The sequence below is a fragment of the Anabas testudineus genome, chromosome 15 (assembly GCF_900324465.2).
Source record: "Anabas testudineus chromosome 15, fAnaTes1.2, whole genome shotgun sequence".
NCBI lineage: Eukaryota > Metazoa > Chordata > Actinopteri > Anabantiformes > Anabantidae > Anabas > Anabas testudineus.
Window position 1 is genome coordinate 14,545,958 of NC_046624.1, and position 26,389 is coordinate 14,572,346.

At 38.6% G+C, this 26,389-nt stretch overlaps 1 protein-coding gene across 1 annotated transcript in view; it reads right to left on the reverse strand.

Moving 5' to 3' along the window:
• The window catches only part of grid1a (glutamate receptor, ionotropic, delta 1a), a 180,933-nt gene that overhangs the window by 4,348 nt on the left and 150,196 nt on the right, over nt 1-26,389 (reverse strand). The window contains exons 7-15 of the mRNA XM_026353981.1: nt 24,778-24,939; nt 24,101-24,220; nt 16,764-16,865; nt 14,967-15,164; nt 13,671-14,001; nt 11,189-11,327; nt 4,930-5,125; nt 2,489-2,655; nt 705-945 (exon numbers count right to left, since the gene is read on the reverse strand). Of these exons, the coding sequence (XP_026209766.1) occupies nt 705-945; nt 2,489-2,655; nt 4,930-5,125; nt 11,189-11,327; nt 13,671-14,001; nt 14,967-15,164; nt 16,764-16,865; nt 24,101-24,220; nt 24,778-24,939 (1,656 nt within the window). The remainder of the gene's footprint in view (nt 1-704; nt 946-2,488; nt 2,656-4,929; nt 5,126-11,188; nt 11,328-13,670; nt 14,002-14,966; nt 15,165-16,763; nt 16,866-24,100; nt 24,221-24,777; nt 24,940-26,389) is intronic.

Below are 26,389 nucleotides of genomic sequence, written 5' to 3' on the forward strand. Positions count from 1 at the left end.
CCTTCTTATTGGATTGTTGGACTGTCAAGTCAAACAGGCAGGTCAAGGCTGAGATTCTTTACTATCTGCTTTTGCTCACACTTTAGTTTAGGGATCCATGTCAAGCCTTAGTTGTCTGGACGCCTCATGCAGAGGGGCTGCCCAGTCGACAGCAGCAAGATGAAGTTAGAGCTCTAAAGCATTTAAGACTTGAATGGATTAGCTAAAGAGAGCTATTGTACAACTGAAGCACTTATTGACTCAGAAGTACAATTTGGTTGTATGTGGTTTTGAATGTATTTTTACTGTTATCATTGTAGCCCAAAATGTAGGCTCTTAATGCTTTAAAATGTCAGAATAAGAGAGAGAATCACAGTAAGTGTGATTGAGCCTTGGAAAAGTCCCTAGCAAAGCACCCCAACCTCTCTCCCAACATGAGAAGGAATGAGTAGATTGATCACATGATGTCTGGACTATCATCAGGGGCACACCTATTATAACTGGGTGTACTGCAGCTCTACTAAATCGGGGCTGGCGTCAGCGCCTGCTGGATCCATAAAGTAGAGTGTGGCAGTGGCATCTCTGGGCAGGACCGGGGGGCCCGGGGGTCTGGGTCTCGACCGGGGCCTTGGAGGGGCAGGGGGACCCGTGGTGGCCACCATGGCCCGATTCTGGGTTAGCAGGCTTGGGCCTGGGCCCTGGCCCGACGAGTTGTCAGTGGTCACCTCTTTGGTCTGCTCTCTCCTGCAGTGGTTGCTGTTCCACCAAGTCTCCAGTGCAGCCACTAGGAGGGCCAACAACAGCCCTGCAGCCAAGATGCAAAACACGCCCGCAAAGCTGTGGAGATGCAGCGCCCGTCCCTCTGGCTGGGCATCTGCGTGGCTCTGCAGGTCACAGCGGCCTTTCTTTGGCCACCATTTCTGCTTCAGGATATCGAGGTCCCCTTTTTCCTGAAGCTCCAAAATCCTGTGGAGGAGAAAGTCGTTCTTTAACTTACTCCAGGTGCACATTTTCATGCAATAACACCAGTGAACCAGTGAAGCCTCTAACAGCACGAGTTGTGCTTATGTTAAACACTGGCTAATCAAATTACAAAGACAGCAGAGAAGAGAATATAACATTAAATGATTTTCATAGATAAACACGAAGGAAAATTAGGAAATATGTTCTGAATGTTGATTGCACAATAATGTGCAGGTCATGACATACCTAATAAGAACTAATCCAAAAACATTATAATACTGAATTAACATTGATGTCTCACTGAAGACCTGTAGTGGCTAAAGCGCTCTTAAAATGCTACAGTTGAACATAACAATGACGACGCTATAAGACCAGTTCCATGTAGACGAGGCAAAAACAATCACAGGAAAGATTAATTGGTTGCATCTCAAATTGTGTAAGCGTGAAAACAAAGATGATCAAATACTACAGTCAGCCCATTAGTTTGCATACAGGGAGCTGAGAGGAATGGATGGATATTGTGCCGGAGAATGATGACGGCTGAGTACAAACAGAGACAAGACAGTGAATCTGTCCCATTGGAGCGGTTAGCTTCCTTCACAGTCATTATTCAACCTCTTCAACAGTGACTGGCAAATGTGTGTTTGCGCATAAGCCTGAACGTTCATTCAGAGCAAAAAGTCATCGTCACACATGTACATGTATACACAGCTGCCAAAGATTTTGACATTGTCATTTATACACATTTGCACAATATTCACATCTTTTTCTTCAAGTGATGTATGTGAGCTCTTTTACCAAGATGCTGTAGCTTACAAGGTGATCAGTCTTCTCATTTCACATAGTGTCTGTCCTGAATACATTTTTTTAAATAGATCTGTTGGACATTTTTGCTTCCATTTGATGGCTATTAGAAAAGAGGCAGACAGGAAACACAGGAGAAACACAGGAGAAGGGGTTGTGACATGCAGCAGTCAGTGGGACTTAAATGGGGGATGCCGTGTTTACATGGCATGTGCCGGAAGCACTTTGCTATCTGGGCTCTCTGACGAATTTAAATTCTATCGAAGTTTGCTGACCTGCTATAAATTTCAGTCATGTTGAACTGCATTGGAAAGATTTGTTATCTGACTCGAAGAAAATGTAGTAAACAAATGCAAATAGTATGGATTGAAATTTTTAAATATGCTGTCTCTGTAAATATGCTGTTACTGTAAGGAGTAATGATTAGATTGTAATATTGATCCTCTACACTTTTATACAATGTAGATGTCAGTCAGCAGTTATATGGAAATGAGTTAATTGCGGTTTGATTTCTGATAATTCGTTTGTGAGATCTGTTGTTGGTTATAATAATGATAATGATAATGAATGCTTTATACTTAATATATGTTACATAAGATCTAAAATCATGATCATGTTTAACAAAAAAGCCTCAGTCAGGCCAAAATTACTATTAGTTTTAAAGTAAAACCAAATGCACAGTTGTAAAACACCAATTCTTAAACTTGGACTAAATCTAAGCAAGCAGAAATAATGTACGTACTTCTGAGAGAAGAGATCTCTGTAAGGGCTTCCATGCTGGAGGGCCATGCCATAGCCCCTGGTGCTCATGCCGTTTCCTGCTACAATCAGTGTGCAGTCGTCATCTGTCAGAGCAGCGTACTCCACCACCGCCATGTCCCACAGAAACGCATATGACTCTCGCTTTGCCTGGAAATTCAGAAAAAAGCCTTGTTTAACTAACTAAAGCTTAGAAACCAGTTTTATTTCCCTTATTAAGGCAAAATTGTATCATATACAAAATATTTTTTTACATTTGAAGTCTAGTGAAAAATGAGAGGAAGAGAAAGAATGACGGCCAACAAACAGTCAGACTCAAACCAAGGATGCTGTGGCTGTAAAATAAACTAAATGTAAAAAAAAAAAAAAAAAAAAAGCAGATTCTGACTTTTAATTATTATCCTCCTTGATACTTCAAACATACTTTAGATATAATCTCTACTATGGTGACAAGTTAATGAAATTCCTAGGTCACATACCTAGAGTCGCGTACTGTAACTGATTCATTCTATATCTTCGAATTATGAATCAAGTTAAATACTTTATTTAAAGATAGAATCATATACCTCTTCTTGGCCTATTCTCAAGAAGTTAATTCATTAAAATAAGCATATTATCATGTCGGGTATAACTTTGAAGCTTTCCACGTAGATATATGATAATAAATTAATTTTGGAGCAAAGGGAGGAACAGAACTAACATGTTTTTGTTTTTTTTTTTATTTTCCTGTGCAGCTGAGATTGGTAATGTGTCTGTACAGCCCCAAATTCACAGCTAGCTGGACACCGTAGAGCCTACAATACAGGGTAAGAAGACGGATGGTAATTTAAAACCAAAATGGATTAATGCCGCTTTTAAACCTTTGTAAGAAGTAAGTAACTTACTATCCTGGAGAGTAAAGGACTCCCTAGAATCCCAATGATTGAATACATTAAAAATAAATGTTATTAATTTGGATAACCCCTGTACAGAAACGTATGAAGATACTGAACAAGTTGTTGGAGACCATTTGGCATTAATGAAGCCACTCTAACACTTCTAACTTATCCGTGCCACTCTTCTATCAACACGGTGGCACAGCAGAAGACTTGACTGTGGGAAAGCAATGAGTAGAACAAACAGAGAAACGGAGCTCCGACTTTTCCACTGTAGGAGAGCAATGAGTAGAACAAACAAGAGCTCAGTCACCATGCAAAATATTTGCACAGAAATTAGCATAAATATTTTGTAAACAATGGATACCATGCATAACATTAGATTTCCTTACAAAGATGATGAAAATTGTTGCTCTCTTTTTTTTCCTCTCTTCAAGCTTTGCATTTATCTTTGTGTGGCATATTTTTAGACACACAATTCTGTGCTGTAGCCTCAAGCACACATTGTGGAGAATATGTAGAACAACTGCAGCTGAAGATCTGTCTGAAATCCCTTATTTATTTATTTATTTATTTTCCGTTTTTGTACGCATTTCTGTGGCCTTTTTTCCCCCTCCAGAGTAAGACTGTGCTTTCAGCAAATACAGCTAACAACCTTTTCATCTCACATCTCATTAGGACTATGCACAGGGCTCTCACGTTCACTCACCTTTAATAAATAAACACGTACTGGAGAACACCATCACCATCCAACTATAAATGTGAGGTCAGAACGAGAAACATGCAGTAGTTTGTATAAAGAACCATGTAGTAATCCAGTAACTGTGAATAAAATGCCTTCTAAAACAGAAAATGGTTGTTTTCCATTGATGCATATATCTGTGCAGCTGGCCTAAGCACACTGTATGCAATTAGCTGCTCAAAAACAAAGCGGTTTAATGACATATGCCTAGACTCCACTATAATTTGTTTAATTGTGAATTATTCTTCAATCTGCTCTTTGTGTGTTTTTATGATGGAGAGAGAAGAAAATGCTATAAGATATTAATTCCACAGCACACTGAGTTTGTAATAATAATTAAAACTCTCACAATTCAACAGATTAAAAATATCGCTTTGCTCACATGCCTCCATGAACCAGTGATGGAAATTAATGAACTAACTTACAGTTTGTTCCTACCTGATCGTGTGACTGCAGAAAGCTAGTTAATTATCTTCAAGGCTGAGCTTATGTTTCACAGTATTCATTTCTCAACAAGCTGAAGATGGATTTCTAATTTTCACGTCATTTATTTATATGTATTTACAGTTGCTGGAAGAAAAGGGAACGCCTTCCTTGTCTGCTTCTATTTTGGTAAATAACAGCTAATATTATACTTGGATTTTATACTGAACTGAAATATCTGTTAAATATTTATTACAATGAACTGATTTGATTAAATCTAAAGTCTTCACTATTTAGGAAGGTTGTTTGGTTTTGTTGGAATAGCCTGTTTAAAAGAAGCCTACAGAAACATTGTTTTTATTGAGGACCAAATCAAATGCTGACCTTCTTGATTCCCTCTGATGGGCTGGAGACAGAGTTCTCAAAGCCATTGTTCTTGTTGATGATCTTCCAGAGCTCAGCAAACGTGTTGTCCTGCTCAAGGGGGTTGGTGCCTTTGGCCCGGAAATGCTCGTACACGGCAGAGTCCCTCACTGTTCCGTAGACCAGATCCACCTGCTTGGACAAGTCCTGGAACGACCTATAGGTAGGGTCACATTAGCATCTTAGTTAACAAGACTGGATACAAAGCTAGCTGGAAATAAATCACACAGTGGATCAAGTTTTTCTTTACACAGACTTTGCAGGAAAATATTATATCATGAAGAAAACAGGAATCATGATGTTTGTGATAACATCATAATTCAGTGTTGTGTTCAGTTCAGTGTTTTTGGTACGTAGGATCCACTTTGTTTACATGTAAGATTGCCTACTGAGTCTTCACTTTTCCAACATTATATTTCTTATATACTGTACAGTGAGAGTGTTACTCTCTCATACAGCATTTTTTTCCACATGGATGGCCTCTACACATTTGCTGCCAACTCAGCTGTTACTGTTTACAATATGTCGGCTTATAAAATAACCGGATTTTATTTTTTTACACATATGATGCCAGAAATCGGTGACTTAGGAAATGCTTCTCTGCTCCTCCATTCAATACTTCACCTCGGTTTCGTCATATTGAGAATTTTACCTCAATTTACAATTCAAGCTTTAACTCACTCCATCCAGTCAGCCTAGTACCACCTCATCTCCTATGCACACTGGAGCAAATCACTAATCACCATGTTCTTTATCAGCCAAATTAGCTGCACCTGTAGCGCTCTGCCTGCTGCTTCTGATTTGATTCCAACACTTCCCCGACTGCTACTTTCCCCAGAATTACCAGCACTGTGACTGCATCCAGCATCCAGAGTAACGAGGACTGGGTTTGGGGGTTTTGTTTCTGACTGATTATGCAGTTCTTCCTTATGACTGGACATTAACCCCTAATAGAGTCTGCACCCAATTCTAATCTACTTTATATAAACAATACTTTATATTGTAAACTTGTCTCTTCTGACTGAAATATCTATTATGCAGATGCTGTGCGGGCAATAAGAAATGAGGCTCCTTGCAGCAGCTGTATTTTATATGTAATGATAATTGCCAATTTTGTACACCATCATTTTTGCTAAATGCCAATGTCATTATAATTATAGTTTGCCTCCAATGTAATTTGAATGGCAATCTACCCAGAAGATTACCCATTTCCTTAGCTGGTGTTGGGCTGATATATTTGACATGCCTGCCCTGTGTATTTGCTACATTTCTTTAGAAAAATCCGCATTAAAGTAGCACCAGAATGTTTATATAACTCAGATGTTCTTTTCTGTGGTTTCCTAAAAAGTGAGGGGATAGAATAGCTTATCTCAACATGATGATGTTGGACTAATTCAACCATTTAATTATAAGCCTATATAGTGTAGCAGTGGTTGTTAGGGGAAAAAAGCAAGAGATAGAGACAGAAGCAACTGATTAGACATTTCATGGTCTCCAGCTTTTTTCTGTCAGATTATACTGCAAGCTTTAGTCCAAGTAAAAATCATTTTGTCCAACAGCAGTTTTACACAAGCAACTTTAGATCTGAGCTGAATCAAAGATAGAAATATTTAGATTCACCAGCTGGAAAAAAATGGAATGAATAGAAGAGGTAAAACTTTTTGTATTAACAGGAAAAATTATAAATATTTTAAAAGTACAGATATAGTAACGCATATTGAGTATTTTTCCTTGTTTGCCTTTTGTTTCCCAAAGCAATGCAACACACTATTCCTCTGATTCATGATCAATACAGAAAAATCCAAACCAGTCAGCTTATTATCTATAATGGCTTTACAATCCACCATCTCTGCCATGGAGTGTTGTACAGAAGAGAACAATGAATGTATAATTTCCTTTAAAGCGTTTGAAATCAAAGCATTTTGCAAAAGGCTGAATGGGTAGCTGCGCAGTTGGCCATGGTTGTATCTAGATGTATAAATAGAGTTCACCTAACTACTGTTGTATGAATCTTTATGAAGTCCTAGAGGGGAAAAAAAGAGTAACTCATTTTACTCGCTCACAATTTCCGGACAAGAAAACTGAAATACTTTTTTTTCCTTTTTTTTATATTATATAATTGAAATTAAGAACACTGTCACGTGTGTCCCAAGGTGTAGGCAGTGAAGGCTAATTTACACAGAGAGCAAACAAAAGGTGGAAAAGCCATGTAGTGTTGAAAGAGATGAAGTTGATAATTGTTCCCATTATGCCAAATTAATGTATCATGCACACCCCTTCCCCGGCATTTAGAAACACACACATTTTTTTCAAGTGAAGAATCTAGTGTTAAAAGTCAAGTCATCTCATGGCAGAAACTTTCTCTGAATTAATGCTGGAGGACAAACTGTCAATGCTGATTGACGACAAACATTTTCAGAGCAAGGAACAAATTTAATATCTCCATATTTGGGGATATCCAGCCCTCTCTATAAGGCAATTTATAGTGTGTCACTGGTCACCTGGTGTAAATAAAGCCTTGGATATTGCCTGGCTGTCTCAACTGCCTTTTGTAATATAGCATTACAATTCTCAAAGTTTTTGTCTGCAGTTCAGACAGCCCTGAACCAACCAACCACAATGACTCCCAGGCAGCACCAAACCTGGCTTTAGGGCAGTGTAATCATTCCAGTAAAGGCATTGCCACATGTAATCCTATTCATCCTTCTTGCAATGCCTTTCACAAAAATGAAGCTTGTATTTCCTGTAAAAAAATAAATAAAAATGCTGAAAATTCTTATTCTGTATCCTGCCCACTGAGTGTGTTACATACACTCTCCCTGCAGGAGCTGCAAAAACCCTTCCTGTCCCCTAATACAATAAGGAAGGTGTCAATAGCCCCTCATAAAAGACCAAATTTACTGTGTAAATATCCTGTGCCATCTGTCCTCCAGTGATTCTATGATGATGCAAAAGCAATTGCCTCCCTCAAAGGAGGTAAATTTCTTCAGGAGGGGAAAAAATAATTCTGATAAACATTCATTAAATTGAAATTAAATTGTTGTGCCCAGGTTGATTGCGGCTAATGGTAGGACCCCGAGTGTCTTTAAGCATATTGAAAAAACATTAGGTTGAGTTGAGAAACACAAGCAATTTTAAAGGGAGTTGAGGTGGACAATTCTTTGATTGAGTCAAATAACTAGGTCTCAAGGTCAGATCTTAAATAATTCGAAACAATAAAAACTTTTCACTTCCCTGCATTTTGCTCCTCAGATGTGAACCCAGCTATAAAAATGTTGTTTTATTATTTAGGAAACATTTATTAATAACATTTATATTATATATTAAGTGTACGTCAACCTGTCCTCAGTATTACTATGTAGTAACACAACTTAAGTTTAGCTATCAGGTGGAAGATTTACTAATGTGCAGTTTTACATTTAGTATTTACTCAGATTAAGTAATTGGCAAACGGAGCAGCAGAGTTAATTTGAACACTCTGCTGTTAGAATAAAATACTAAATTAAAGTCCATACTGTGCAATTTAAGAAGAAAGGAGCACATGCATGTCAGGAAAGCAATGGACAAAAAGGGTTATCTCCTAACAAAGCTTATACTGGTCGAAACCATTACGCCTACTTGAAATTGCAAGAATGAATTAAAATATTCCAATAATTAACAAAAAAAAATGGTTCAGCCACAAATGGTCTAAAATTCTATACCCTCATGTTGAGGCTTATATCATCAGAACATTTAATCTTTCAGTTCAGTGTTTATTAAAAACACTGAACACTGTTTTAAGATTTACTACACAGTTAATTTAGGTTAACAAGAATGTGAATCCCAAGTATTGAGAACCATTGATGAGCACATGTACACCGTGTGCTTTGATTGTTCCAATTTAAATCTGGTCACAGTGTACTTTCTCTTACTTTTAAATACTGCACAGTAACAATTTAGGTTTATTCTGTTCTCCAAACTATAGCAAATGTACTACAAGATTAATGCACCTGTAACTGCCCATCTTAACACACACGCACACACACAGTCTTTTCACAGGTGAGATGTGTGCTGCTTAACATTCGCACCCTCTCCTCACATGTCCACATGTGGCTATTTGTTCAAGACAAGACAGCCCCAATGCAATCAAATGCCTCTCTGCTCATTCTTTGGGGAGAGACTGAACACCAAATTGGATTCACTGACAAATAACATTTGGACTGAGGACAGGCTAGCTGTTAGGCAGCAGGTCAAAAATTACAGAAAAGCAGACAGACCAAACACTCTGTGCCAAGTGCAGCTGATGAGACATGCACACAAATGAACCTTCAGTCTGAGCTGCAACACTTATCACGTCCAGCCTAGTTTCTGTTCCATTAGCTTCAGTAACTTAATGCAATCTCTCATTTAGCGTTTTTCCATGGATCTTTGTGAAAAACTATAGATGTTAGGCTTTAATGTGATTTTGAATGAGGCTGCTTTTTCTTTTTTTCTTTACTGGTGAAACACAACCCAGAAAACCTGGTTTTACTCTGGCTTTCTGTTATAAAACTACTGCACAACAGAAGGTTCTCACACATAACATTCAAGGCCAATACACAAACTGTTTACATGAAAACATGTACAAACTTTGATATGAAATTTTAAAGTCTGCAGGTGCTGGGGTCTATGTGGTGAAAAGTAGTATAAACCCTTTAGTGGCTCCAGAGGAAGCTGCTCCAAATCACATTAATTGCCTCAAATAACATCACTTGAGCCAGTGGCAGTTGTGGCAGTTGTGGCTTAGGATCACAAGTTTGAGGAAAATAAAAATAAATCTGGGAGAGTGGTGCTAGAAACAAGTATTTTAAGGGGCTAGTATTAGTACTATTTATATGTTACTATAACTACTAGTAATGTTCACTTCGTTACTCTGTTGGTGTATATGTATATTTATGGCTAGATTATAAAAGTAAAACTATGTTAAAGTTTGTTTATGTAGCCTCTGGCGCCAGCAGAAGAATGGGGTGGTGCTCAGTCACTGTGTTTTGATTGTGGCTTGGCTCACTGGTAGGGAAAGCAGTATCTTAAAAACTGTTTCAGACAGCGGGTCAGAAGAGGAACTGCAAAAAGGCCCATTACAGTTGTAAGTCATCTACAACTATCAGTAGAGCTCCAGAATAAAAATACAAACCCAAAAGTTGCATAAAATTGCTTCTTTACCAGACCTGCAGTGATGTACTGTGACAAACAAACAGGGAATAGTTCAGGCTGCATGAACCTGGACGCTAAAAACGTCTTTTTAAAGCAGAATAGTGCATGAATAATATGTCAGAGGGTCAGGGTGATGACAGTCACTGAGATATGAGATAGGAGTAGAGAATATTACAGCCTACAGCAGGTGATGTTACGCTGCCAGGTGTTATAATACACATTGATACTGAATCATGACCCTGTGGCAGCTTGAGTGATGAGAGAATCTTTCTGCTTAATTTCCTATAAAACTACTAAAACCTTCTGTGATTAAACAGGTCAGTAAAATTACTAAAATCTTCGTGGCAGGCCATGATGAGATGGCGAAGAGACTATTAATTTACCATGGCTGTTGGTATATACATGTATGCTATATTTTATATTCTATCAACGTCTATATTATATCAAATGAATGCAGACAAAGCCACAATAAATCTTAAGTGAGTATATTTTGCCCAAGTAAAGAAAGTCTGTCAGTTCATCCCTCGTAGAGCAGGTACACTAATTGTGATCATACTTTGAGATAATTCTTAGTGTTACAAAAATAATTCTTAATGACACAAATTATCATACATGCTACTTCATAAACTCCTACCACTGTTTTTTTCATTTTACAAGGTTATAATTTCTTATAGCCGGTGGCGGAGTCATACTGCCGTGCACTACAATGTATATTAAAATTTGTTGTGACCCACTCATTTATATAAACATGGTAGCTGAGAAACCAACAGATTATAACCTTGTAAAAGTAGAATTCAAGGCAGAGCTGCTGTACTGGATCGCATTGGATTGTACACATGCAGCTAATAAAGTGGCCAGTTATTGTCACATAAAAATACAATTGCCTAAGCGGTTGCTTAGGCAATTGACAATAAAGTATACTGACATGCCAAACATTAAAAAAAATTAAATCCAATTTACAGCACAAATGATAAGGAAATAAATAATTTCTGCGAGTGTAATTTATGTGTTTCTGCTGTTCACTGCAGGTGTGATAGTTGTATCTTACCGGACCGCATTGTCCATGCGTGACACAGTGAGGTAAGCAGCCAGGTTTGCTGTGTAGGACGAACACACGATGAGGGTGAAGAGCCACCAGCTGCCCATGACGATACGCAGAGCCATCGATCCCAGGATGGAATCACTACCTGTGGAGGTGCAGGCATGAAAATGTATCTCTAAAAAACTGCATACAGAGACCCACACTGTCATCTTCGCCTTTACATCATCTTCACATGGGATCTAATAAAACTACATTTTATCTCTAGGTTACTGCCAAAACAAACTGTAGTCCCATTTAAGCAACACATTTTTGTATTTAACACATGATGTGGAAGTAAAGAAGTTGTAATGTCTCTAATATGTGTAGGTGTGTTTTATTATCAGAGTCTTCTGAGAGTGGCCTTATTTTACTGTTTTAATTAGTTTTCATAATATGAGAGAGCCAAGAACTTATGGGCTTTTTTTTTTATTTTTTATTTCCATACCGTATGTTTTGAGTGACTTGGATTATTTCCTGCATTTTTAACAAGCTTTTAGGTGAACTTGAAAAGAAAACAAACACCTACATTGTGTCTGGTGAGTAAACAGATTGTTTAGATACTATACTATAGCCTAAGGAATGCTAAAAGTATCTTCTCTCAATTTTTATAATGATAAAACGGCATAAGTAGTGAGTTTGTACAGCAGTTCTATTAACCATGTTTTTACACTCTGCTTGATCCCTGTTTTTGGCAATAACAATTACATACTTTTAAATGTAAACATATGGGTGGATTAATTAGTGATTAGTGGGTACTCTAATCACACACCATTGGTGTTAAAGCTGCTACAAGCTATAATTTCTCACAGAGATAATATTTGCATTTGACACTGGAACAGTCAACTGTATGGATGATTATTTTGGGTAATTATAGTATGTTTTCATCACTCATTTTCACATGGGCTAAGTGTACTTAAACCATGCATGCCCTTATACTCTATTAAGCATCCCAATCCTTTTTTTCAGAGCATAGTACTCACTAATATTCATTCTTCTTCTTGTGCTTTTAATATTTTTTTTCTTTGTGCCTTTAATCCTTAACTTTCCTCATTTTCTTTTTAAAAGACCAAAAACAGCTTATGAAGCCCAAGAAGGAAAAAATAAAAATCACAAAAACACATTCTAATTTTGAAGAGTAAAGCCACAGAAATGTCATCTGAAAGATTCAGGAGTGTGAAATGTAATGAAAACATATTTGTCTGAAAGTGTCACAATCACCACAGCTGCGCCCTCAGGACAGCTTGGGGAAAAAAAAGCTGAAGGCCTTGTCAGATGCATAGCACTCCAGCATCAGTCATTTTTATTACATATGGCTTTGACTGACTTTTTTTTCATTTTTTTTAAGGTCATCACATGTGAAATGTGCATCTTGAAACTTCCTGGACTTGCTGCAAAGGTCCACTGTGGTGCCTTCGCTTTCATCTTTGAAATAAATTGATTAAACTTCCTAATCGTGAGGAAAGTGATTTCTTTTTTTTTTTTTTGATCGGTTCTCCTAGACAGTCTCAGATTATATCCTACCTCTCCCCGAACTCTTTATAGAACAAAAGAGGGACATTGCTGTTTGAATAAGGCAGTGAGGAAATTCTGTGTCTGTGGGTGGATAGTTTAATCTTCACTGAACATATAACAAAAGCCAGCCAAGTGTCAGCATATCATTATGAAATCATGGCGGTTGGGATATGGCTGCCAAGTTTATGCTCTTAGACAACAGCACACTACATCAGCCATCAGATTCATATCAAAGTGACCTACGTCATCTCCAGAGAAAAATGCAATGCATTTGGCTGGAACAAAAAGTGGCAACACAAGAGCACGAGCCAGAGGAGGAGAGAAAAGACGTGGAATTTAGCTGCTCTTGAAATATAGTGAGTGCTGGGTTAAAAAGGCTCACAGGCAGTGTGCCAGACTTTGATAGATGCAGTTCAGGCTTTAACATCAGCTGCTGAAGTAGTCATTTATCCAAACCGGAAATACCTGGATCCCCACCAGACCTAAAGATGGGATGTTGTCCTTGACAAGAGCACCTTGAGGCATAATGCTAGGGTGGCATTAAGCTTCAAACTGACTGACTGAATCAGCATTTATTGTATATAGATGTCCACATGTGCCTAGTGTTTTTTTTTTTTTTTTTTGTCAATAGATTGGACTTTTTAATCTTCAGGTCTTAGTCCTTTCAAGTTGTTTTGTGTTTTTAATTTCTCTTTTGTCTGCTTAGATTTAGGTTTTTCACCTTCAAGAACTGTACGGTTGCTGCCTGGTGTTCAGGCAAGCAGGTTTTCATTTGTCCAACAATGACGTTAACTTTATAAGTGGAAACACCTGCCTACATAGAAGTGATAACTAGTAAGATGTAGGTAATGAAAACCTGCCTAGCCTTGGTCCTCCAATGCATGACAACCATTGCGCTAGCAGGTTGTGGTGGCCAGACTTGAACTGTATTACCCACCTTGTTGCACAAAAGCACCGTAGACTATCCAGATGGCGCTCTGAAGTGATGTAGAGACAGAAGGCGGTGGATGTCCTCCTGCGCTGTTCTGGCAACGCACCGCCTGTATGCGCCTGAGCAGGAAGATCATGATGCCCACTACTGGGATGGCTGCGGCGATGCATGCCCACACTGCCAGATCAAACGGCGCTAGTAAAGAAAAAATGTTGATCTTTTCCTCTGGCTTACGCATAAGAATTCCCACTGAATAGTCCAGGTAGCGTTTGCTGAAATCCACCACACTCTCACGCTCTGGGGTGATGGTGATTGCTGATATGGCCAAGTCGGCACGCTGTGGATGAAGAGGGTTCCCACATTAGCAACTATTAATTTCTTCTTAAACAACAAAACGTGTTTTACTTAAAGTGTTAGATATAGATGGGTTTGATTCCCGGTTAGGACAAGGCCCTTAGAAGAAGAAAATCTAGACTGACACCAAAACAAATAGTAGCACAGTGCTCTAATATCTGCAAGAAACAGCTGGTGTCACAACTGGAGATTGATGAGGTACAACATAAATGCTACGGCAAGGGTGAGCCAGGACGACAGGTCAGTGGGGAGATATTACAATCATCCTCCCCACAATCAGACATTATAGACCAAAGATTAAAGATCATGGCTAAGATGGACACCTGGAGCCCCTGAGGCCAGTTACCAAGAAGTGAACTACCTTCTTCTGCTAGAAGATGTGAATGCAGCACTACAACTACAGCAACTATAACATCAAACAAGCCATAAGGTAAATGGAGGTTGGAGGCAAAGATCACAAAACACAATAAATTGAAATATATATAAATTTAATAATTGTTTTTACATAGTCTGAGATGTATTAATTTTGTGTTTCGAAAAGTGCTGTGTTTCTTTTAATTTCCTGACCTAGTGCATGTGCCATATGGTAATAGAACATCTCAAATTCTCATGAGATATATGAAGCAAATGTGCTTGTTTAGACTTGGGTAGTATAAAACCAAGTTAATGTCAAACCTCTCTCAAGGGCATTTAATATCCCATTATCATTATGATCGATAACAGCCTTTATCTAGTTCTCAATCTTTGTCCTGTTATCAGTTTCCCTTGAGGAAACCCCCCGGAGAATACCGATTTAGTAGATGTGCATGTTGGCCCATGCAAAGTTTCCCGGATCTTTTCCACATTTCTGAAGTGAATAATTGTGCTTCCATTATCAAAACAAGACACTGTGGCCTGACTCCAGAAAAATGATTTTGACTGACTGAGATAAAAAGGAGATACACCGACCTTGCCGATGAGTTCTCCAATCATGCCATTCCAGGACCCGTTGGGGAGTGCTGAGCCGTACTTCCCATCTCCGACTTGGTAGATGTCATATTTAAACCCGAGGATCTTAGCGAGAGCATCAAGGACATCAATCGAGAATCCCTTGTATCTTTTAGGCTGCCCCAGAATGTTTTCTGCCACCATCACAAAGGGTTCCTCCTGTTTGAATGAATATTTCACATCTGGGTTAAAAGGAGTTTGAGGGAACACATCAGTGACATAATGATAATGCTGAGAAGTGTGAATGGGTGCAGACTTTTCTCACTAAAGCTAAGATTTATCCTCAAACTGAAGAAAAAGATTGTGTGTATTTAATCACGGGTATGTCATTTATCAAGATGCACCATAATCTCCTTGGGGCCAGACTGGTGACTGAGGCGAGGACACATTCAGTCATCTTAAGAACTTTGAGGTGACACCTTTATGAAGAACTTCGAAGGTGATCTAAGTTAAACTTCATCTTAATAAAATAGTTTCCTCAGCAACTGTTGACCTGTAACACATGGTGCCATGGCAAGTGCTATGGTTCATCAACGTGGAAATTGCCATTTTGAATTTATTACACCCAACCATGGTTCTTCTTTATGGGTTGAAAGTGTCAGGGCAGAATTAAATGGGTGGAGGAGGATTAAAGACTACTGAAGAGGACAGGTGGAGAGAGACAGGGAAAAGGGGGGGTGGGGTATAGTGGGCAGGAGAAAATGGCTTGATTAAGTGACACTGCCATGAGAGAGCTGAGCAGAAGCTATGTGAATAAATATGGTGCAGGTAAATCATGTGTGAAGACGAGGAAAAATTGAAAGAGAGGGAGGAAGCGACTCTGCTGCTGCAGTTGGCGAAGTTAGTTTAGCAAAACCTCTGATGCTCTAGATTCACAGGAAGGTGTTGTTAGATATATAGCTTCTCCATCCACCTGTGATAACAGCTCACTGAACCCAGTAGAACCTAGCATCTTATTGTTGCTGGAGCTTTATTTGGATGTTAGTATAAATTCTCACATGGTGATTATCCATCCATCCAACATCTAAACTGTTATTCTACTAAGGGTTGCATTGGTGCTCAAGCCAACGAAGGTGATGTACAGTGGTGAAACTTTAGACAGGCTGCCGGTTTATCTTAGGGAAAACGTATAAACACACAAAATCTGAAAAACATTCACACCTAGAGGCAATTTTAAACCATGAGGTAGCTTAAGTGCATGTCTTTGGATTGTGGGAGGAATCCAGTGTACTGGGAGAAAATTTACACACGGAAAAGGTTCAGACTCCACAAAGAAAAGCCCTCTACCGGCCTGGATTTGAGCTTCCTACTCTAGCTTTAAGGCAGCAGCTCAACTACTCCTCCACTGTGCTGACCAGTATGATGATCAGCATCTTTATTTACCTTTAAGAAAGAATTTTTTTTAAGACATTAGTATTAGAAACAGAACTTCAACTGTTCCTGCCATCTTCTCTGTTTGGTTTTTCATGATTATGCTCTTATTTCTATTCAGTTTAATACAAATTTATTGTTTCAATGGGAATTATGAGCAGGAACTGTTCAATGGAGCAAACAATATTATAAAAGAGATTTCTACACGGTATAAGGTTTCTTTACAAAGTTGACATTTGATTGTGTGTTTCACTGAAACTACTGCTTAGTCTGTGGGTGTAAATGTGCTTATGTGGTTGACTTTATACTGTGGTGTTTGCACCCTTACTCAGATATTTGCCTACTCAGGTCAAGTGTTAATAAATTCAGTGTACTCCCACAACTTACCAATAATGTTACAATCTTGAGCGTCACTCCCTGCATACCGCTCTCTATCCGATTTTCCTTGAGGCTACCATTCAAGCCACGAGAGGAATCCCAGGATGCCAGCTAATGAGAGGAAAAAAAATCAGATGAGAATAAGGGCTAAAAAAAAAAAAAAGCAAACAATAGTTCATACATGTGAAAGAAAAGGTGTCAACCACCGAATTAATGAATCTATCACAAATAAAATAAAGAATAAACACTGTACAATGGGATAAAGTAATACTTTACAAGCGATGTACTCATCATGCCATTTTGTGACTAAATTCAAAGTCTAATCCATCTCATGTTTTAAAATGTTAATTCCACACTGTCAACGTTTGAGCTGTGTCTCAGGTTGTGAAGCTGATGTTTCTTAAATTATTAAGCACTGCTGCTAGCTGGACAAGGATTCTAAAGGATCTGACACATCATTAGGAGTGGTCTTTGAGATTTGAGCTGACAGGACAGGAATGGTGGCCCAAGGCCAGACAACAGGCCTTTCTGGCCACAGCACACATGCCCCCTCAGCAGGTACCAGATACTCCAGATACCATAACCACACAGACACATTTTGCTCAATTTAAAATGCTCATGCAATTTTGAGCATGTCTTTTTTTTTTACTAGATTTCATTTGTTTATTTAAATTGTGTTCACTAACTAGCACATATTTCAAGAAAAGTATATTATTTTTAAATTACTTTAATTATTTTAATTTGTGCCATTTCTGTGAAGCATTCACCACATTGTCACATGCTGATTTTAAAGTAGGACTAGGAGAAACTGCATGTGTCTCACTCTGCTATAATTACATCATGCTGAATAGGCAGCTTACATGACTTTGTTTCATCAGCGAACAGGTTTATACAAAATGCTCTAAGAGTGCTGGCCCACGAGAAGATGGCTCTGGACATTTCATTCAATATTAACCAGAAAGAGGTGCCAGAGATCAAACCCGTGAGCAGTAGCAGAGATAATTTTAAGCATCAAGATTTCATCATAAGTCCTGCGCTTAACTTTGAACCCTAGTCTCATGAAATATTGAGGATGCTTTGCTCTTTCACTTGATTGGACATAGACAGACTGAGTTTGGGCCTGGAAATACCAGGCACAGGATAGCATTGTCCTGATGTATTTAAAAACACATTTTGTATTCTTGTGGTGTCCTAAGTGCGTCGGAGACTGATGACAAAAACAAACTGAAAAAACATAAATCTCTGTCACCGTCAACAATTGCACAGGCAAACTTGAAATTACAAATGATTGCTGCTTTCTCCTGATTGTACTGTTACTGCAGATACACAGGGCAGGAACAAAAGCTTTGAACTGTGAATGAAACGCGGGCATGTAAGGCGAACTTCAGAAGAATATTTCATTATCAGCTAAACAACCCATCTGTAGACCATTTGATTCTCCAATTAGTCAGCCTTAAAGAGTTAAACTGCATTGCTATATATAGCTGCACTGCAAACTGAATCATGTTTATAACCTGGCAGCTTGTGTGGGTGTATATCAACAATTTTCTCTTCATGCAGGATGTCACTCATGAAACACTTTCTAAGGGCTTTTATCTAAGCACTGCTAACAATCAGCAATATCAAGATCAGGTGTTATTACAAAGGAATATTCAGATTTACAGTATGCACCTCCGTGTACCTGAAATCTGCACCTCACAGAAACAACATTGTTATGACAGTAGACCTTGAGCCATATGTGGGTAATAAGTACAATCTTGTATGCAAGAACCTCACAGTTTAATTATAATAGCTTGTCTGCTTGTTCATCTGTGTATGTAGATGTATGCAACTGTGTCCAATGTGTGTGTGTGTGTTGGGGCAAAATGTCACTTTCTCTTGCCTGCTTCACAGGGGGCTATTTTCTCCATGAGCAGCTCTGTCCTTAGCGAAAAACACTGAGCAATCTCTGCTCTGTAAACTGAAGAACACTAAAGAGGAACACTTCTACTTCACAGAGCTTTGCACACCAACACGCAACTGGGAAGGTCATAAAGAATACGCACAGCAAAGCCTCACCACCTGCATGTGAATGAGTAACACTTGACTAGTCATACTGCGGCCTTTGATTACCAGGTTGGGAAATGTCATCTGTGGCTAAATAAATGCTTTACTTTAAACAAGGTATTTACCAATGAAAAAAATAGGAGAAACATGCAGTTTAAAAATTTCAAGGGCATGGCAGTGAAACAGCTCGCCTGTTTCTTCTGAAAAATAATGTATGATATAAATTGCTTAATCATACATGAAAGAAAAACCGTTGTTTGTTGTTTGATGCCAGATGTCTCCTAAAAATAAAAAGGGATTTTTTTTTTGAAAGCTTGTTTTTCCTGCTTCCTTCTTTGAAGTGTGAATGTACTGAGGACTTATGATTTAGATAGTCGTCCTATAAATATGCATCACAATCAGTCACCGAGAGTATTACCTACTGGAAGTGACAACATTCAGTTGTTTCCTTTGGCGCAATAGAGAGTTTTGTGTTAATGAGATTTTGTGATATCCCATTACAACACCAGGACAACTATTAGCTAATGGTTATGATACTCCATACCTTAAAATAATCATCTGTAATGGGGATGAGTAAATGCCAATGACTGTTGAAAATGACAAAGGATTGGAGTCAGATAGCCTTGAATTCATAGCACCACAATGATGTCAATTACAGTATCTCCTAAAAATCTTTTATGAAGGATTCTGTTTCATTTCATGCAAACTGCATCATTATAGACGTAGACAGAACTACAGTTTGAGCCAGTTGTCTCTATTTCGCTTCTGCTTTTCCTGCTTACATATTGACAAGCTCATCATGCTACCAAGCTTTTTATTGACCCATACCCCTTCTTTGTCTGCCCCATCAAACAGATTGACTGTGCACGCTAGTGTGTGTAGGTGGGTGCTGAACATATGTTGCCTGCATTATTTACTGCTCAAGTCTAAGTGTCCCTAAATTCACTATTGTATACATGTCTTTAGTTTTATTTTGCACATTTTATTTTTCATGCCACTGGTTTTAAATTGAATCACCAGGAACACAGTGGAAAAAAGCTGGCCATTAAAATTAGCCAAGACACCTTCTCTGTCCTAATATGCTTAGAAATTAGCTGATCAGACATGGTGCCAGTCCATCACAGTCTAAAGATCAACAATTGAGAAAAGGGGGTAAATGAATAAGCAAAAAGCAAAAGTCAGAAAAGTGTACAATAAAAATAAACCTCACTCTCCTAGCCGCCTGTTTCCTCATTTATTTATTGTAAATGTTCCTTCTATGTAGCTTTGAAATAAACGTGTTACCTTGAAGAAAAGATTAGTGAAAGTACCTGTACCGGTAGTTGGATCAGTGCAGTATACAGTATAAGCTCCTCTGCCTTCCTTCTATCCTCTGTTTTAGTGTGAATTGTTAAGTTGCACACAAGACATGAAAAAAGGGATCTGCAGGCTCATCGCAAACAGTCTAGGCTTTGGAACTGTTGCACAGTGTAAAAAATGAACGGTTACTCTTGCCAGTTATCATTAAAATGTAAATTGCTGATTCTGTTTTCAACTCGTTGTATCCACTTATAAACTGAAAATTGTTTTTTAGTTCACCTTGTGAAGTGAGAGCAACGAGAAGCAGGTACTGTAGGTGATGATGTGCATTTAAATGAGCTCAGTGGCTATAAGGTTAGTAATATTTGTTCAGAATTGTTTTGATGATGGACTGAAGCACACGACAGAGAATACATTAAGGGATATGGAGAAATATCTACTTTTCATCCAATAATTTGATGCTCTGGAGAGCATTTACTTTTGCCAGTGTGGCATAAAGAACAGCCATAAGTGGGTACTACCAGTTTAATGCTTTCCTTTCAACGCTGATTATCTTCAGAAAAAGGCAGTTCACACATGTTTTAATGTTGCTGTGATCTACTTAGCAATAGAATAATATCTTGACCAGGCTAATCGTGTGTTGTACACTGCTAAATTGGATATGGTTAAGGAGCTTTAAGTAATTTGTTAATTTTATTGATGTTGAAGTTCAACTGAGGGATTTCAGCATCAACAGGTGTTGGAACAGGAGTTCACAGTGTCTTGTTTAAATTTGAAATCTAATTAGCACTTCAGAGACATGTAATCATCTTATAAGGGCAAAAATAATTAGTAGAAATGTACCAATACTAGGCTATATTAAAGTATTGGAACATAAAGTAATGATAATATTGCTTTCATTTTGGCTTGTAACATGCTTGTTGGCTCGTACCAGTGGCATTTGTCCATATTCATGGTGGGTACAATTCAAGCACATAGGGGACGTTTAAAAACGCTGTAGGAACCAGACAGTGAGTTTCTAAAAGCTAAGCATATCAGTGCCTGGCAATTATTCACTGGATCAATTCATCATTGTATCAACAGCCTTATCAAACACATGCATATCTATTGTCGGCAAGAGAAAAGGGTTCTTCAGAGACCATTTATTGCTAGAAGTTCAAATTTGAGCAGGTTCTGGGCTGACAGATTGGATTGGGTTTAGGGGAGTCTGATTTATGGTAGCAAATGTTTGAAAGCAGAATCGGATGTATGTTATTGTGTTATTTTAGATTCAACATGTATATTCTTCAAATATAGCGAGGGTTTTTTAACTAGTGATGTCAGATTTAGGCTGCAGATAATACATTCATTGTGGCTACCTGGAGGAAAGATGGCAGTACTTGTAACTTTTACGTTTAAATTTAAAAACAAACAGCAGAATTTATTTTGTTTATACCTGAGCTGTCACGCTCTGTCTGTTTCTAAGGCATATAAGGCATAATCACCTCTCAGCCAGCCACATAATATAGATTATTCTCATTGTATAATATACATTTACTGCTGTATTTTGTGCTGTTTGTGCATCTGTGCATGCATAACATCAAAACTACACTTTCTGCTATAAAATACTACAAATTTTACAACTAATTTAATTTTGAATAATGCATTGATGACAATTCTGGACACATTTGTAAGATAACTACTTAGCTACTACTTAGCTAGGAGGAACAGTTGTGTTCAAGTAAACTGACTTTTCTCTATGAAGAGTTTCGTGTAAGCTGGAAGTCATTAGCAGTATCTGCTTAGAGACGAGCTGACACATCAATAAGAGCAAACTGGGAAACCAAAACAACAACAACAACAGCATCGATCACTCCACAGCGGCACTGGATGGTGGAGAAAACTCACAGTAGCCATCCAGGAAATAGTATTTCAGTCTTCATTACAGTTTCTAACCAGAAAGACGCCTCATCTAAGAGCCATCAGACTGGGGAGAAAATGGACTGAATGCAGATAAACGATGATGGAGAGGGAGGAAGCGGCTGAAAAACGAGGAGAAGGGGTTAGAGAGGAAGAGAAGAAGTGAGCAGGGAAGAGAAGATGGGAGATGATAAGAAAAGAGAGAGGGACAAAATGAGGATGTACCCTGATGGGCGGATGTGGGTGGGCTAGAGTGTTGAATGGCTTGCAATCACTGTTAAACTCCACTTGGAAAAACAGGAACAGGATAGTACATTATATTGCGAAGAAAAACATGTAATGATGTGGGATTTCTTGATGGTAGTAACCATTTTTACGCAACACGGGGCAAGGAACATGCTGAATGTTTATATAAACATTTTATTATAGAGGAACAGAGAGAAGAAGTGCATGAATTTGTGTCTGTTTTCTCCCGGTAAATGGTTGTACCAAGCAGCGAGCAGACACACAGATAGACATGCCAGGTAATGAATAACAGCACTGAATGCATTTGGCATCCCATTATCTGGCCTTGCTGTCCCCTTCTGCCTCTAATGATTTTGCAGTCCAACATATTAGTGTGCTCCCTGGCCTCTGTTCTCCGTTTGCCTGGCTGCATGCTCTTAGTGTCTGAGACTCAAAGCCATGTGTACACTACCTCTTCCAGTGGACATGAATGTGTATGTGTGTGTGTAAACACATGGCAGTGAATGCTGTGCATTTCTTTCTAGCTAATGTTAATGGCCAGATTATGATAAATGACTTCATGACTTCAGTTTAGCAGAGTGGTGATTAAATCTTCATAACTGCTTCTGGTCAGTCCTCCTCTACGCAGATTGCCAAGAAACTCAATTTCTCTTCATTTTGCAAAAACTCACTGACTGAATCAGGACATCCGCAATGACTAACAAATGACAGCTAAGAGAAGAGAGCACAGACAATGTTCTTAATCTTTAGCTGTACTACGGCACAAATACCACATACTCAGCACAGAGCTGACAGTCAGCTCAAATAGTCTGTTCATTATTAGTAAAACAGAAACATGTCTCTGTGTGTTTAGTTTGCTACAACAAGGTAACAGAATATAAAATGAATCTGTGTGTACAGTAGAGGGCACCCTCACCTGTGACACTCCAGACAAATCTTAAGACCTATGTGGAGTTCTCAGGCAGAGTACAGCTGACTTTTTATCTATCCTACCATTAAGTTGTTTGCATTCACTTGGCACTTAATAAAAAAAAGTGAACAGCGGGGTTTACTTCCTGAGGATTAAGCCTGGGAACCAAAAGTCTATGAAAAACTAGCATGTGGAAAAAAACAATAGACAGCTGGAAGCCTTCTACACAATATTTCTAACTATCCAGCACTCCACTGGAACCCCAGGATCTCTAGTAGAAGTGGGACTTAATTCAGATTCTTGAGGACAGGTGTCCTGCAGATCGTTGTTGCTTACTGGTTGTAAATGATGCACACCTGGTAGGAACTGTATCTATCCAACAACAGGTGTGGATGATTAACTGTTAGACAAGAACAAAGCCCTGCAGGACACCAGTTCTCAAGGGCCAGAATTAAATAAGTAAACAAAACAAGTTCGCATGGGGGCCTTGAGAGAATGAGAAAAAGATTAATTTCACTTATTATTTATTTCTCTCTTCACACTGTAAGTGGCCACATCAAGACAAAGTCTAAGAAAACCTATTTTCATCAGCAGTTTCACAGTACCTGCTGTTCCTTCTACACCTACAGGATGAACAGTTATGTAAGTCAGTGCAAAGTCACATCTACAGACACTCTTATTAAGGGGTGTGGGGTCTTATGCATACAGTATGCAACTCTGGCATGGCACAGCTTAGTTTTGTGAAATAAAAAAGGTTGAAAATCCTGTTGTGGAATACATGATGCTAATGCTACATGTTTGTTTCTCACATAATGAAACAAGGTGTTTGCACATTTTATTATATATTTGTTACACCTTTTACTTTGGCTTAAAACCAATGACATGTTAATAAGTGGCCTGTATGTTGCACTTCAGAGACCATATATTTAAGATATTCTGGACTCACCCGTTTCACATCTTTCCCAAATGTTTCACTGTAGCTTGTTCCAAGAATCTCGAACTGAACATGAGAATTCGAGCCTTCGGCGCGGAAGTCCATCAGTCCTGTCAGTCCACTGATCCGACCCTGCAGCAAAAAGAGCAGGAAAAAAGTTAAGGTGATACCTGTATGTCAGGATATAGAAATGATACCAGTGAAATTGCATTTGACTAAACTGTAACATTTTACTATAATCATCCTTTATCAATTATCATGGAGGGGAAGTTTTCATTGTCATTTACTGTCATTCATCCCCTGTATGGTACATTGAAACAACCTATAGACAAACATGTTTCTGAAGTAAAAACAACCTTATAAAAAAGATAACAAGATGCCTGCTTAGCTGTTGTTAATGCCATGCTTGGTGATCCCACTGTACATTACCCTGATGAAACTACTGTGAGTTAAATTCCATTATCAGATTGAAATGGATGAAGTTAATCCACTTTATAGTATACAGTTTTCAATAGGAGAGCTGAGAGGGTCACACAAGCATAAAAAGATCAAAGCCCAGAATCTGCCACGAATCTATCCTGACGTCAACCCCCACATTTAATAATTAGCTTGTTTGAGGTAAATATGAAAATGTTAAATCAAGCTGCTCGGTTAAACCAATGAAAACAAACACCTTTGAATTTCAGTACCTTTTGGATAGTGTCTAGCATGGACCATCCTCCATTCCATGGCTTGGTGGACTTTCTCATACAGTTAAGGCTGGCCATGCTGTGCCACTTTCGGTCCTCCAGCTTCCTGTAGAAGGCGTTGGCCAGCATCAAAACGCTGTCGTACAAGTAGAGGTTGGACACCTACAGGGGGGAAAAAGAAAAGCAATTTTTAAAATAAAAGCATTCTTGGATTTTGTTGTTAGCTGTAAGTTGTGCAACATACAACAATACAGTAATTATCAAACCGCCTCATGGTAAAAATATGTGAATAAAGCACCATTTACAAAATAAAAAAGGAAACTCAGGAGAGAGGCAAAAACAAAAATAATTTCCAGTTCATTTTCCAGAGTGTCAGAGATGTCATCAGTTCAACTGTCTGCCTCCAACCGCACTCTGTCATATATCATGTCTACTGCTTCCTGCCTTGGTGTGAGTGTGGACTTGATAAGTCCTCTGGGTCAAATCAAGTCAAATCCTTCTACCGCAGAAGATCCGGGGAAGCAATACTAGCTGCCACTCCAAGCATCAGTTCATGACATGTTTAGACTTCAGTCCATGACTCTCGGTGGTAAGACATCATACGAGTGAAATTCACTTGCCTCAAGGTTGCACAGTCAGAAGCTGAGTCCAGGTGAAATGCAACACAGCTGCTCTTGATTTCTGAGGTTGTACTACTGCCTCGCCACAGCTGAGAGATTAGTAGAGGAAAGCACTGTGATCACCTCAGTGTTTAACTATTCTGATGAATGCTTTAACGGCCATTAACCGATATTTAACCCTCTTTCATGTGAATTATTGAGAACTGTTGGTGCACACACCACATGGTTTTGCCATCTGTCAGGACTATGGATAAAAAGCAATGTGAACATTTCAATAGAGCTGCAGGCAACACAGCCATTTCACTCCAGATGGATTGAGCAAAACACAGTCTAAAAGGTGTAAGGAGACGCTCTTAAGCCTCAGTCGAAAGAAATAAATGGCTGAGTGACCAAAGTTATTAAGACGACCCAAATAGGAGTATGACATTGAACTGAAGAGATAAAAAACTACTACTATAAAACTATATCTTTATTGATGTTCACAGTTATAATTAAATCATAGATGGCACTATGTATTTTACAACATATGGGATAATATATGTTATGAGTGTGTAAGCTCCATAATGTATTTTAGGTTATTTATTTACTTTTACCTATATTTTAAGTAGATTTGCACTTTCATTCACTTTGAAATAAGGTTTTACTTTGTTCTGCCACTTATTCCCCAGTCACATTTAGCTGCAGTCATTTATATTCATGAACATTCATGTCCCTCATAATTACCTTATCTGGGGAGTTTAATCTATATTCAGTGGCATACATAATCAGTTAATATTTGCTTCTACGAGGCACTTGGCAGATGCTTGTCTATACTGTCCTACACCGTGCATAACGTGTGCTGTAATGTCACGACTGAAACTGGGAATAACACGTTTTATCGAGCTGGAATAATCATAACCCCGTACAGCTCATGCACTACAGTATATATAGAACAAAAGATGATCACACCGTACTTGTTTTAGTTGTCACTGTGGCTGATAACAAGTATCTCT